This window comes from Stegodyphus dumicola, chromosome 2, assembly GCF_044657685.1.
Source record: "Stegodyphus dumicola isolate Sdum_Otavi_A_Nest chromosome 2, ASM4465768v1".
NCBI classification, from domain to species: Eukaryota; Metazoa; Arthropoda; class Arachnida; order Araneae; family Eresidae; genus Stegodyphus; species Stegodyphus dumicola.
In genome coordinates, this window is record NC_140769.1 from 95,871,966 (window position 1) to 95,887,625 (window position 15,660).

The 15,660-nt window shown below is 35.5% G+C and overlaps 2 protein-coding genes across 2 annotated transcripts; both read right to left on the reverse strand.

Moving 5' to 3' along the window:
* Positions 1-2,703: 2,703 nt before the first annotated feature.
* Positions 2,704-11,456, reverse strand: LOC118184378 (uncharacterized). The gene is made up of 4 exons (XM_035354041.2): positions 11,313-11,456; positions 7,075-7,290; positions 5,664-5,805; positions 2,704-3,022 (listed from the first exon to the last, which is right to left on the reverse strand). Exons 1-4 carry the CDS (start codon positions 11,350-11,352, stop codon positions 2,791-2,793), a joined length of 630 nt encoding a protein of 209 aa, XP_035209932.1. The 5' UTR covers positions 11,353-11,456; the 3' UTR covers positions 2,704-2,790.
* A 1,928-nt stretch (positions 11,457-13,384) lies between these two features.
* Positions 13,385-15,256, reverse strand: LOC118184376 (zinc finger BED domain-containing protein 5-like). Its single transcript, XM_035354040.2, has 2 exons — positions 13,837-15,256; positions 13,385-13,773 (listed from the first exon to the last, which is right to left on the reverse strand). The coding sequence occupies exons 1-2, from the start codon at positions 15,254-15,256 to the stop codon at positions 13,385-13,387; spliced, it is 1,809 nt and encodes a 602-aa protein (XP_035209931.2).
* Positions 15,257-15,660: the final 404 nt, after the last annotated feature.

Here is a 15,660-nt window from a genome sequence, read left to right on the forward strand (position 1 = left end):
GGGCATTTGAATTGCGAACTACTTAAGCTGTTAGGGCATTTGAATTGCGAACTACTTAAGCTGTTAGGGCATTTGAATTGCGAACTACTTAAGCTGTTAGGGCATTTGAATTGCGAACTACTTAAGCTGTTAGGGCATTTGAATTGCGAACTACTTAAGCTGTTAGGGCATTTGAATTGCGAACTACTTAAGCTGTTAGGGCATTTGAATTGCGAACTACTTAAGCTGTTAGGGCATTTGAATTGCGAACTACTTAAGCTGTTAGGGCATTTGAATTGCGAACTACTTAAGCTGTTAGGGCATTTGAATTGCGAACTACTTAAGCTGTTAGGGCATTTGAATTGCGAACTACTTAAGCTGTTAGGGCATTTGAATTGCGAACTACTTAAGCTGTTAGGGCATTTGAATTGCGAACTACTTAAGCTGTTAGGGCATTTGAATTGCGAACTACTTAAGCTGTTAGGGCATTTGAATTGCGAACTACTTAAGCTGTTAGGGCATTTGAATTGCGAACTACTTAAGCTGTTAGGGCATTTGAATTGCGAACTACTTAAGCTGTTAGGGCATTTGAATTGCGAACTACTTAAGCTGTTAGGGCATTTGAATTGCGAACTACTTAAGCTGTTAGGGCATTTGAATTGCGAACTACTTAAGCTGTTAGGGCATTTGAATTGCGAACTACTTAAGCTGTTAGGGCATTTGAATTGCGAACTACTTAAGCTGTTAGGGCATTTGAATTGCGAACTACTTAAGCTGTTAGGGCATTTGAATTGCGAACTACAGGAAATGAAATATAAATTTTTTTTTTTGCTTCGCGATAGTGTTCTTTATGTATATTTTGAAAATAGTTAAAAAGCGGAACTTAAAATTTTGTTGAGCAAATGTTTCATTAAAAATTCTGGCCCGTCCGCTGTTTTCAGATCGCGCATTCGGCCGGCATGTTACTCAAGTCCGATAACAATGAACTATAGAATTTAGTTTGGGTTCATTTTATCTCTTTAATATGGTGTCATATTCAATGATTTCCAGTTTTGGCCATTTGTTCAAACCTATCGTTATGAAGTTAAAATCCTGTTAAGTACAAATCAAATCATTTTACATCAATTCCTGCATGAAAAATATGGTTTGGGTTAACTTTTCGAATAACAGCCTTCAGGAATGAGCTAATTTCGTAAACAGAGGTTTCACTGTATGTAAATTTAAAGAAATAATAGCTCAGGCGATTTAAATTTGGCAAGTTTTCCAATAGTTTCAACAAGTGTAGCTCAAATGTTATGCCATCTTGTATGCGAAGCCATATTTTTCGTACGAAGCATTTTTAGAAATGCAAAGTCGTTTTAAAAGAAAAGAGATAACTAAAAGCCATAAAACTGAATTTAAATTTCAGTTATTGCGAAAGTGTGTACAAACGTAAATCAAGAAATTACCTGAATCTGTTAAGTGTGGCATTTCGAAGAATATTAAATTCAGATGCTGCTAACTAGTTGATTACATGCATTTTAACCACTTATCCATAGGTTCAAGGGAAGCAACGCCAAAGCATCAGGGACATCTGCAAGAAGGTAAACTACTGCAACAGGGTGAAAGTAATTTTAGCGATTCATCTATAGCCCACCGATTTAAATTTCCCTGAAGTTCCTTCATTTGAACATAGAAAAATTTATGATTGGCAATATTTAAATTAACCCGAAAATAGCATTATTTCAGTTGCTGTGCTTTACTCCAATATAACCCGCAAGGGCATTGGACAAGAATAAAAAAGTGAAACTTTTAGATAATGTGGAGTTGCAAATAAAAATGCACAGATTAAAACTTGTTTTTAGGAATTTTCTTTCCGGTTCTGTTAAAATTAACAGAACCGGAAACTATTTGCAACTCGACATTATCTAAAAGTTTCACTTTTATTCTTGTCCAATGCCCTTGCGGGTTATATTGGAGTAAAGCACAGCAACTGAAATAATGCTATTTTCGGGTTAATCATAATAAATTTTTCTATGTTCAAATGAAGGAACTTCAGGGAAATTTAAATCGGTTGGCTATAGATGAATCGCTAAAATTACTTTCACCCTATTGCAGTAGTTTGCCTTCTTGCAGATGTCCCTGATGCTTTGGCGTTGCTTTCCTTGAACCTATGGATAAGTGGTTAAAATGCATGTAATCAACTAGATAGCAGCATCTTAATATTAAAACTGATGTAGAATAGTTCGAATCGTGAAACTTCCATCACAGGTTTGGATTTTTAAAGGAAAAATTGAAGTTCTGCATAACCAGAGTTTACATCGCTTTTAGGCATCAGATTAAAATTCAGACTTTGTTTCTGGTTCTCACAATGCACGTAACATTACTTTTAATACCAAACTTTCTGATGATACTCTTAAAATGTACAACGTTGCATTTAGCGCTTCCACGATCCTTTAGATTTTATTTAATTTTAGTCAAGATTTGTAATGAACCAGATTAATGTTTAAACAAATGGTTTGTGAAATGTTTTAAGAAATGCACGAGAATCATTAGAAATAAAACATTTTGTAACGAGTAATGATCTACTGCACTATTAATACCAAGCAGTCTAATTATAAAGCTATGTCAATTGCATGAAAGGGTGATTAAATTGCAGCGGAAGATATTTCATACTTTGATGTGTCGGTCTATGAAATCAAAATTTAAAGTATTAAATCCGCATCAGAAAATTACTCGAAAAAGTAAATATATAGTATTTATTTAAAATCCGCAATTATACACAAGAGTTACACTTTCAAAGTGATAAAAATTTAAATACTACAGAAATGTTCAACACATGAGCATCAGGCCTAAAGGCAACAAAGCCATCCATGAGGCTGAAATCGCAGTAGCTGAAGATATCTCCGCACAGCGCCCACGGAATTCCGCACAGCTAACGCTGCTGATGACGCTCATAAACAGCGTGACTGATTTGATGTTATCGCGAACTTGGCCTTTATCAGCACCGCAATTTGCTTTGTCGTATCCTCTAAGACTGCATTTCTCGTAGTCAACCATAGCACTAAAAGGAAAAACCATAAACATTCTAAAAAGGGCAAAATGAAGACATTTCAGTATAGCTCATACACAAGTGTTAAATTTCCACATTTAAAACGGAGCTATTAATTCGTGATGAAAGCATACAAAAAAAAAGCCTAAATTTAAGTACATTCAGCGTGATTACAAAATCAAGTTTTTCTTCTAAGAGACAAAGTTGAAAGGTTTATTCTTTCGGAATTTCCGAGTCTTCAGAAGACTACCGTTTATTCTGCTAGCCTTTAACCTTTTGTATCCCAAATTAGTTTGAATTTTTTTATTCCATTCCTTTATTCACGAGAAACATGCAAATTTACAAAAATGTTACAAGTTTTTTTTTTGCGTGTCTATACTACATGGAACAATAGTTGCCAGAACCTATTGCAAAGAGGTTGGACTTATTTTCCACCTCCAGTTTTGATGAAGAGCACCCCGCGGGCTTATACGGGCGTCTCCCAACCGGGGTAAGTTTCTTTTATAATTGAAGATCGAGGCTCAAGAATTCCGTTGGGACAAAGATTTTACAGACGGGACTTAAACTCCGGGTAGAAAATTAAGGATCAAGATGAATTATCAACTAGTAGATTTGAGAATATCTTTGAGAAATCGGGACACGAGAATAGCTGGAAATTTACTCTAGCCTTAAAATTCCAATAAAATGAAAACAGTGATTACACCGTTGTTGATTTTAAACGAAATTTGAAAACATACGAGTTCTATTTCATACCAGCTACCTCAATTAGCATGGCTTTTGCAAATGTTAATCCGAAGTATGCATGTCAAAGCATTCCACCAATGTTTCAACATGGCAAAGTACGTGAAAGCCTGCATTGAGCAGGATATTAGAAAAACGCTGATGGATTGTAGGCCTTTATTAAATACTTGAAAACGCTTATGCTTTTCTGACGTACAGTCAGGCCAAGCCCACGAAATTTCTCGTGGCAAGGAGCGCTTGAGTACGCATGCCACTGGCAACAGCCTTGAACACCTTTCAGGTGATGGTGCGATTTAGCTTCCGTCTCCAAATTTGATGGAGAGCACCCCAGAACGGGAACGGGTCCAAGGGTATCCCACCCCTCTTCCCTTCCAACAAACACACGAGAGGACTTTCGGGTCGCCGCATATTTAGTGCCGCCATATCGAACCAACAGTATACATTTAAAAATATCCATGCCTTCTTCGATTCGGGCCACCGTAGCAGTTGGGCTACAAATGCTTATGTAACCAGGTCATTCGTTGGAACTAAACCTGCATCGAATTGATATTGCAAGTGTCTTAACTGAAACCGACTAACCAAGTGATCGCCAATTTAATACTTAAAACAATAGTGTACAAATAACAGTCCTTTCGTATCAAGACGATGAAAAGTAAGTTTATTACACGAAAGTTAAACTATTGGAGACCAAGTTTGGAGCAACAATTTGAACATACTCATTAGACAATTCCTTTAAGATACATCATAACTGGATTACAGAAGAGTGGTTTCAAAACCAAAGATAAACCACATGCCTACAGTTTTGAAACTTATCGTAGGTTGTCAAGAATTAGTTTTAGGACGTACAAGAGGATTTCTAGCAAATGTTCATGATCGTTTCCAATGAAGTATTGGAAAAACTACCATTACTTTTAACTTTAAGTATTAAAATGCTCAGCAGATCGAAAAGTTTAGACGAGGTCAAAGATTACATACGAGTACTTGCTGAAACAGGTATAACTCATACTGAGCATATTAGGAGTCAAAATATTAAGACTGAAAATTAACTAAAATTCAAGTTAACAATAAGTCACGTTATTGCTTTCGAGTTCTATGTGAAAAGGACAGCCGTGTATTTGGTTTAAGAATTGCTGCCTCGATGCTAGTTGTATAGCCGAGGTCCCCAATGTTTAATCCCCAGCAAAGTATCACATTAAATCGTTGGCCATTAGATTTGATCCGAGCAATTAAGTGTTAAAACCACTTCCCTCGCTTCGATTGTAGTTGAACTTTAAGTGTAACTTATTTTAACTACCCCAAGCACTTCGCTGAAGTTTAACAAATTTAAGGTAGACTTAAACCTGTTTTTGTGCGGTACATGAAAATTTCAATGAAATGTGAACATAATTGACGAAGTTAACAAAAATAAAATAGGGAGTTCAGATCTTTTATACCCGAGTACCGAGACACAAGTGTCTAGTCAAACAACAGTTGTCGCAAAAACTGATGACCTACTGCATGGCAAGTGAAAAGTGAACTCTAAAACGACTGACTATTTTTATAGCTACTCATGAAGATTCGCGAGATTTACGTTACCCCTATCCACTGCACAAAAATAGTTTTGGGTGTACTATTTTCGCTACAGTTTCAATTTTGAGAACATACGTAATCAGAACTAACGCTCAAATATCAAAGCTGTACATTTTTAGTCAAACGAATACCATTTTACCAACCTCGGGTGTATTCATCATCCTTGAAAAGGCTTCAATTAACTGAGATGAAAGCCGAGAGAGAGATCAGGTATGTGAAGAATTGTTCAACTGACAGAGCTATACGTGAAAGTTGCTAAATGGTGAACAATTTCGAAACAGCTTTAAATAAAAGCTTCACAACTGGAATTTCAAAGAATATTAAACCTAAAGATAAAGCTTACCAACAAATCTTTCCAGTCTTCTCTACATCATCTTCAATACTTTGACTCTGCGTAACAAACTTTTCGAATTCATCGTAGCACCTTCTTTCCAACTTGTCTAGAAGGGTTTTCCTGCAGCCATCAGCTCTAACAATTTCAACGGCTGTCAAAGTCACAAGAGGAATAATTAGAAAATACACAATACTGAAAGGCTCTGCATGTGTTACAGTAAAGAAAAACTTGGGATTTACAAATTGTGCGCTCGTTATATTTGAAGCGAAGAAACGCCATTTTCATTATTAACACACTGTTCTCTTAAAGATCGTATTGATCGTGCTGTAGAGAATTTCAACAGCCATGAATAAGTTTGTTATAGGTGAATAAGCAAAAAAATTTAGTCAGGGAATATTTGTTGACCACTTATGAACACAGATTTTTATTTCAAAAATCATGCAACTTCAACATTAAAGATACGCCGAAATAAGCACATTTCTTACAGGTCTCATTTGAATTTAAATTTATTAACTTGGCTATACGGATTTTGGAACAATAGAAGTAAAGGATGTTTCTAGAGATTTGATGGTTTAAAATTTATGCAAATTTCCTCATTAAAAAAACCAATTTACGATATTAATAGAGAATTTCTACGGACGAGAGTAACTCCCGCCAACCTGAAAAACAGATTAAATTTTGCATTCTCTCAACTAGTTAAATTTAAGATTAAAAACCTGAACATATTGAAAATTGACTAAAGTTAACAAATGAAGTGTCGCAGCTGAATAGCTTGAAAATCACTCAGAAAAGTATATTAATGACTTAACAGAAAACTTGAAAGCAAGATATTTAAAAGTATTTTGGGTTTATTGCAATGTAGATTCATTTATTGTTTAATAGTTTCAGCAGTTCGATATCCGGCGAATAATTAGGTTGTATTGACATTTTCGAGGCCTTTACATAACACAAATTCAAGCCAGTTTTGAGTAGAAATTCGCATAGAAAGTATTTTGTACATCTAAGTAGCTTTTGCATGTTACTCTTTATAAATACCGCAGAGTAACCAAGAAATGTCTACTCTAGAGACGAAACTTTTGAAAGTTATTTAAATGGTTTGTATTCTTGTTAACATAAAGGAAAACGAAGGTTGCATTTAGACAATTCATAAAAGTGAAATAATCAAATACCAACAGAGATACAAAGTTTCTTATGCCTTATCCACAAAATCAATGGAGTGTTTTTAAGACGCCATTTAGGGAACGAAGTTTATCGAGAGTAAATATTTAAGGCATGACATTACGAATCAAGTCATTTCAAAACGCAGAAATGAATCACGTAATCTTAAATGCAGAAACATTCATGTCATCAGTAAACGAAACTTGCGAATTTTACTTTAACTCAACGAAAATTACAGCGATGCTAAAATGTTTTAACTTACTTGGGTCAGATGAGACTTCTGCACTGAAGGTAACAAACTGATTTGTATCATTAATTAAAATTGCAGTTAGATTCTTAATACCCTCCGAGAAGTAATCCATGCCTTGAGCAAAGCCTTCGGAAGAATTGAGAGCCATTTCAGGTACGTGCTTAAGACTACCATTTAGGGAATTCTTCATTCTTCCAAGTACAGAGTCTAGAGTTGCAGCAGAGGCATCTGAAAAAGAATAAATTCATAGAAGGCGTAAACGCATATTCTGAAAAGATTAGGAATATTGCAACACCAATGACGTAAGGTTTAGGGTACATTTTACTTACAATGTGGTTTGAGCTCTAAATTGGATATAACATGTATACCTTCTCAGAGCCAAAAGAACCATTTAAGAGAGATTTTTTCAAAGATTTAACTTCAGACAATTTTGCATGAAGTGATCTATAAAGGTTTTGTGAATGTTGTACACAAATCTTCCGAAAAGGTGTTTATAAGTACAACCTGTTACAAAATTCATACAATTCAAAGAATTAAGCTCTTTTGAGAACAGGAGTCAATGTAAATAGCCGATTGCTATACTATGAAAGGACTTTTCTGTATACAGAACTGCAAAGTTGGAACACCGGTTAAGTTTTATTTGAACATTGAAGTTTTACTTCTGCTGTCGAAATAAGGTAAATAGGGTCATTTTATGTTTAAACTTTGTAATTCAACCTGGGCGGTTCTCAATCTTCATCTGCTCACTCGGCAACTTTCAGTTAAATATTAAGCTTTAGTTTTTCGCTCGATAAGTTTGTAATCCTGAAACAGCTGCTGCTAAAAGAATTTGAAAGAACCAAATTTAAAAAGTCATTATCCTAAGAACGTTCTCAGCACTGCCATATAAATACAATCACGCGAAATTGCTTCAAAGGAACATCAATAAGCTTTGAAAATGGAGAGAATTTTATCTTATTGGTCAACATTTTCGGCAAGATTAGAAGTGCTAGTTATTTTGAAATAGGTGCAGGTCTTAGAGGAAGTTCATATCCGTTGATATATATTTAACATTTTAGAGCAACATTCGGAGTCATTTTAGAATATATCAACTTAGTCGCTGGAGTTTAGTTTAACAAGATTTGAATGCTATTGCAAATAACTAGAAATCGAAAAGCTTAACATCGCGATGAACAAATGACAATAGAGCACAGTGATGGTCAAATGGTAAACCGTGAACTCTTCAGGTGACTTGCGGCTAAGCTAGAACTATCCTAATTGTGTTTATTACCGCATTTACAAATTTATAATGCTTTGTTCCAAAGGTTTCACGAAATTAATACCGTAAGATTACAACAGATGTTTATCACAGCAGGGCACGTTATTAAATATTTGCTAAACATGCAGCTCCAACGCAGACTGGTCCTTGAGGATGCAAAAGTTAACGGCTACCGATATAGGACAAGCATTTTAGAGAATTCATATAAATACGCAAAACTTTTGAAGTTTCACTTGCCTTTTAGAAAATATTTCGCTACTTCATTAGTAACTGCTTTAAGCCTATACACCTAAATATTGTATTTTTGGTATACAGAGATGTTAGTTACGTAATATTTTGATACATATAGTATTAATAACCTTAATTCTGAGCATAAATCTAAACACATTATCGACAATTAACACACAATTGAAAATCGATTCAACTTCGCTTTACTGCAATTCATGTATTTTAGATCTCTAAACTTCTACTTAACATTTACTTAATAAAAATCTGTCAATATGTTCTATTTTAAAGTCCATTAAACGGACTTCAGATCAAATGGCAAGATGTCCTAAATACGCATCATAAAAATTAAAAGTTGGAATTCTAGTCAAGTTAGTATACAGCCGATCATTTAAAAGGATCAGATTAGTATTCTTGAAAGTCAGTTTGGTTTCTATCATGATAAAGCAAGAAAGGGTTATCTGCCTAAAGTGAAGGCTGCCTTCGTGGAGGAATGAAGGGAGACTGCCTCACATCTACGTTACATATACGGGAAACCACGAATCCGTTCACCTGGGATAGAACACAGATCGAACTACCAGTATTGAGCGAATTTACCGCTAGTCTACGAGGAGTCTATTTTCTTGTCAAAGGTTCAAGTCTTCAAGAAATTATTTGGAGCTTTTTCGCTGCAAGGCAACAAGCCATAAGTCTTGGATAATGTTGCCTGTTGGTCACTTGGGTGTATCGTCAAATTCTTTGCAATAAAGTTGTTTCTAAACCGCTTTTCTTTAATAAAATAGTATCTTTAGTTTAGAGAGATTTTTAACCCCATCGGAATGAGTTAGGAACGAAAGAATTCTCCCTGAAAGTACCATGTTCGCGTATGCATCTTTTTAAAGGAATTTTGGCGTGCCTTGTACCATAACAGAGAACATGCAATCATTTAGTTAAACGTTAAGATCATTTCACCTTTATTATTAAAGATGATGGTATTAAAAATCGTATATAACGAATGCTACTCAGACTTTCTTAATAATTAAAAGCAAGGTTACAGGTACAGATAACCTATTGGAACTAAAAAAACGTTAATTAACGACCGTTCCAGTTACCAGAATACAAATGCAATTTTATAATTAAGCTTATAGAAATAATGAGAACGTAGGTTATAGATTTATAAAATTTGTACTGTATTCTTGTTATCCAAGTTGTGCTCGAGTAATTTAGAGCAGTTTAAAATCTGGAAATCTTCATTACGACAGCAGGATAGGTTTAAAATAATTTATTTGTAATATATTGCTGCATACAGTAGCATTTCAGCTTTTAAATAAGCGATTTGGAGAGAAAAAGGAGTAACTTTGCTCAGGTTGCTGTAGAAGAATTTGCTCATAAGTTGCTTAAAAAAGCAGCTGGCAAGCTTGCCGAAAATAAATCGCTGGGATTTCTAATGAGGCATGATTTAAAATTCAAAGTAGTGACTGAATTACTAACGATAATAGTTATTAAATTTCAAGTTTAAGGATGCTTCTGTGTTTTAGATATTGAGAAAAGAATAGATTTTGATTCTCCTCATAGAAAACGTACTCCAAGATTTAAGAAATCTGCGAAGTTATTTGAACTTGGATGCGCAATGAAAAATTTGAGGATATTTAGTGGTTAATTTTAAAGAAGAAACGGTTTGAGAAATCTTGAGCTTTATTTAAAATGCACCGTTTTGCTAGTTTAAGGTCGAAATTTTCAATCCTATACATACGCACTTTTTTAACGAAGATGTAATGAGTAATTTTCTGCAGGGTCGTAAGTCTGCAGACCTATTACAGATAAATTTCACACAAGGCACATTTCAAGCAATAGGAAAGGAACCTGAGCTAATATTTAAAGACTTAGAAGAATTCTGAAGCGGAAAAATGGCCATCGTACATCAACGGAAGATTACAGAATTTATACCTGAAATATGAAGAATCTAGATGGCAGTTGCGAAAATAAAGCCAAATACTTCAAATAAAGTTATTACTTATATTAAAAGTATTAAATTCCAGTACTTAATGCAAAAATGGGAGTTCTGAGCACAGCTATTATCGGCGATTGTCAAGTTTTCGTAAGTTAACCATTGGCGTGGAATTTTTTTAATTCAAGTAAGATTTGAAGAGAAACACGCCAATGAAAAACTCCTCGAAACAAAGTAACGTTGCTTTTTGCCCGTTTAACTGTTCCAACCTACTGGAGCACAACAGTTTCCAAATATATGCAATCAGCAAACAATATAATGGAGATGAGACGTAACGAAATGTATATCTTGAAGTGTAACTTACTTATTCTTTAACATCAGAAGTAGATACATTGAAAATAAAGTAAGTACTACACGAAAAACTGCTAAAATGCTAGCGATCAAAGGTGGAACGGAATTGAAAGTGTGTGCACTATTATACATTAAAAGTAAAATGAATTGTATAGAAGTAACGGTTTGTTTCACTATTAAACTAATTCCCCTCGTTTTTTAACTTCATATACTAAAATCAATTAGTGAAATAGCACATAATTGTATTTCCTTAATTTAGAGTACGATGAATGCAAGAACATATAAAATACACAGACTGCTTGTTATTCAAGTATAGATCAAAAGCAACTTACGCATTTTAAGTAATCCACAATTAAGCATAAATAGTTCATCTCTTAACAGTCGCTTTAATGTTTAATCTCGAGTGAACAAACTAGAAATTTTGTTTGAAACATTTAGTAAACTGAATTCACACCGTATAAAATTTGAAGAAATAAAATACGCACTTACCGACAAAGATCGCAGCCGCAATAAAAAGTAAAAACAGCATTTTTAAACAAACAACGAGAATGAAAGAAAGACTAATAAGAGCGCACACTTCCAAGTGGCGACGAGTAAGACTACTGATGATTCCCTCGCAGACAGCTCACTATAATGCGCCATTTTCTGATAATTTAAACACTGGGTGCAGATGTAAAATTTGCATATTGTTCATTTTATCTCGTAATACGCAGAGCTTACGCAATTCCATATTGTAAGTTGGATTTTTGAATCTCTAGATTGTTTAAGGTTTAAGCTTTTAAAATAAAAGTTTTTTAGTAATATTCAATCGAAGAAACTTAAATTACACAGTATTTTTAGTTATATGTCATGCATTAGTAGGGAAGAGGTGGAAATCTGAGAGAAAAGTTTTGACAATTTTCAACTTTCTATGGGTTAATGACTGATTTATTAAAACAAAGCAATGTTAATGACTGATTTATTAAAACAAAGCAATGTTAATGACTGATTTATTAAAACAAAGCAATGAATATTGCAGTAAATATGTTTATTGTGTTTAAATGAATTATTAAGAGATATCAAATTATGATTCAGTTAAGCGATGTAATTTGAAATGTAACATAACAACCTCCTCCCTTTTTCTTATTAGGTAAAAGTTAACGTTACCTTAAGGTTAATAATATGCTTCGGTCGAATCTGGCAATGGTCTTTTTCAGTCTGCAAAATATTCTCTTTGTGAGTTAAATCTCATATACGCGGAATATTTGAATGAGTGTAAAATAAAATTTCAAGACAGGATAATTTTTTAAGCAAAATTAGAGGTAGGACGAATCCTAAATTTTTTCGAACGTAAAAGTTAAAAATTTATTGAATTTTATTATACAAATATAATAACAAGAACAAAAAAATCTGAAACCGTCAGCCCATAACCTAATGCCAATTCTATGTTAAGACATGCAACGAGCTATAAGTAAACTATCACTTCCGATTGATCGATGGAAATAAAATCTAATCTCAAAACTTTATGACTGAATGTTAATTATCCATACTATTAATTCTTATTATTCTGTTCTTCCATACAGTGGAGAACGATAATTATCATGTACATATCAGTTCTCAAGCGGAACGTTGCAAATGACATACAGTTAAGGATTCACAAATCAGCAATTTAACAATCGCAGAGTTTTTAAAACCAGCATATTGTTAGAAATCTCGACAGAATGTTAAGTGCTGCATACGTTTATTTTTATATTCGTTACGTATTTTATATCTGCTATATTATTTCTTTAAAAATAATACATAGCAATGGGATTTGGTGGCAACATCCTTACATTTCAAAAGTGATTCGACACAAAGTGAAACGAACATAAAGTTGAGGATTGAGGTTAGTATAGTTAATTTGTTTGATAACGAAAATTCGTCTTCTTAGTGAGCTTATTCTCGTTGCATTTAATTCTAAGAATAATAGTTCTACTAATTTTAGGAATATATTTCATGCTTACATGTTGTTCTCAGTCACATAATTCAGAAGTTTAAGTAAAGTGACACATCCGGCTTATCAATTTTATCAAAAATCTAATATGATGTTTCCGCAGATATAAAGGTCTTGTAAGGATTATGTTAATTTTATTAACAGTTAAATTTTGAGTTAAACTTCCTTTCTTATCGATTCTTAATTTAAACTTACCAATTTCAGCCAGAACGTAGTTTTAGAATCACATCTGAATGCTAATGAGGAAAAGCGGTATTTAACCGCGAAGTTCTACGCTCTTAGCGAGAGAGATACCAGATATTCTGGCTTCACGCGTCCGCCTTTTTATATTCGTATGCTATTATTACGCTCGGCCATACTTTAGGCCAGCGTTTCCCAACCTTTTTTGGCCAAGGCACACTTGTCGCGGGGAAAAAATCACGAGGCACACCACCATTAGAAAATGTTAAAAAATTAACTCTGTGCCTATATTGACTATAATAAAGTAATTCTCTTGAATAGGAATCAAATAAGCACAAAGAAAGTATTTTATAATTACTTTATTATGAAATATTAAGTAAACAGAACAGTGAAAAATTATAAAATACTTTCAGTGCGAAACCTGGGCCTGTTTGGCTGAACACAAAGCTGATATTCTGGCTGGAATCGAAGAAAGACACACACGTAGCTCTTCGTCAACAGTTCTCAGTCTCTCTCTGTATTTGGTTTTCATAGCAATCATGCTTGAAAAGCTAATCTCACACATATATGTAGTAGAAAAAGGGAGCAATGTCAAAATAGATTTGTTTGCCAGAAGGGGGAACTCCTTGGCAGTATCCAACCAAAAACTGTCCAAAGGTAGATCAGCAAATCTTAGCTTGCAACCACGATTTTGTCTCAGTTCAATTAGTTCCTCCTGCTTCTGTAAAGTCATTTCCTTTCCAACAACTGATGCTGAGCTATAAGGGTCCCTAACCCAGTCAAGGCATTCAGTGTAGACTGAAGAGAAATAAAATGACAACTTCTCCTCAAGAGTTTTTAAATGCTTAACTATTATCTCACACAGTGCAGCAGTGTGAACACATTGCCATTGCATGGTGAGCGTGAACATTTCAAGATTGCCACTTTCCACGTGTTGATGCCAGAGTTGCACTTTTGAACGGAATCCATTTATTTTATCTGTACTTGTAAGCAGGTTTTCATTTCGGCCTTGCATTCGGGTGTTCAATTCATTCAGATGATGAAATATATCTGCCAGGTATGCCAGCCTTGCACACCACTCATCACTTGCAAGCTGCTTTGCGTAATCTGACCCCTCATTTGTCAGAAACACTTTAAATTCCTCCCGCAGCTCATACACACGAACCAAGACCTTGCCACATGACAACCACCGGACCTCCGTATGAAACAGCAAGGTTTTATGCTTTGCTCCCATCTCCTCACACAAAGCTGCAAATATGCGACTTTTCATGGGTCGTGACTTTACAATGTTTACCATGCGCACAACATCATCCAACACATGAACTAAGGCTGATGGTAAAGTCTTGGCTACGAGGGCCTCGCGGTGTAAAAAACAATGCGTAATAATCACATCTGGATTTCTTTCCTTCACTCTGCTTACAAAGCCTTTGGTGCGCCCGACCATGGCTGCAGCTCCATCGGTGCAGACACTTGTGCAGTTTTCCCACTTAAGTCCTCCTTGTTCAAGGTATTCTGATGTGACCCGAAAAATTTCTTCTCCTGTTGTTTTTTCTGGCAATACCTTGCAAAAAAAGAAGTTTTCTCTAATTGCATCACCATCAACAAAACGCACATTAGCTAAGAGTTGAGCATGTCCACTGATATCAGTAGACTCGTCAAGTTGCAATGCAAATTTCTCACTGATACGGATCTTTTCCAAAACCACACTTTCGATGTCTGCAGACATGTCATTAATACGTCTGGAAATTGTGTTGTTTGAGAGAGGGACTTTGGCTATTTCCTTTGCTGCTTCAGGTCCGAGCATCTCCTCTACAATAGCTTTGCAGGCAGGAAGTATTAATGTCTCTGCCACAGTGTGCGACTTTTTTGTCTTGGCTATAAGTTCAGCAACTTGGTAGCTAGCTTTAAGAGCTCTTTCATTTACCTTTGTTGTTTTTCTCATAAAAGTTGCCTGTTTCTCCATGTTGTCACGCAGGCGAACAAAATAGTCCACATTCTTGTTTTGAAGCAAAGGGTGTTTCGTTTGGAGATGGCGTTTAAGTTTGCTTGGGACCATAGCACTGTTAGCTAGCTTTTCACCACACACCACGCACAGTGGAGTTGGTTTGTGTTCATCTCCAGTGAAAGTAAATCCAACTGAAATATAGCTTTCGCTATATTGCCTTGCGCCAGAGAATTTAACCATCTTTGCTTTCTTTTGACCCCCACTCATACTCGGGCTCTCATCTGGCTCCAGATTTTGTTCAGAGTCCAGTTCTTTCCTTTTCAAAAACTTGTCCATCACTGCAGTATCAGTGTCTCTCTCCTCACAGCAGCCGTTGTCTCTCTGACACTGTGTGAGGCGTCTGCCTGCGTCTCATGGGGGCGGGGACACGGCGGACACTTGTCAAGATTGGCAGGGGGAGGAGTTATAGCACTGCACAGCGCCGTGACCACCTATGACACTGGCGGGGGGAGTGACGGGAGGAGTTATAGCGGGCGAACAGCACCGTGACACCCAGACCCGGCGGCACACCACGGTGCTTCAGACGGCACACCAGACGGCACACAGCGGTTGGGAACCGCTGCTTTAGGCCCTTGATAGGTTCGCAGTCAATTAGCGTTAAAGGGCCAATTCTGTTAGAATTTTGATAGCTTCGGCTATATCTCTTTAGTTAAGATTAGCTTAGTTTAATTCTTAGTTTC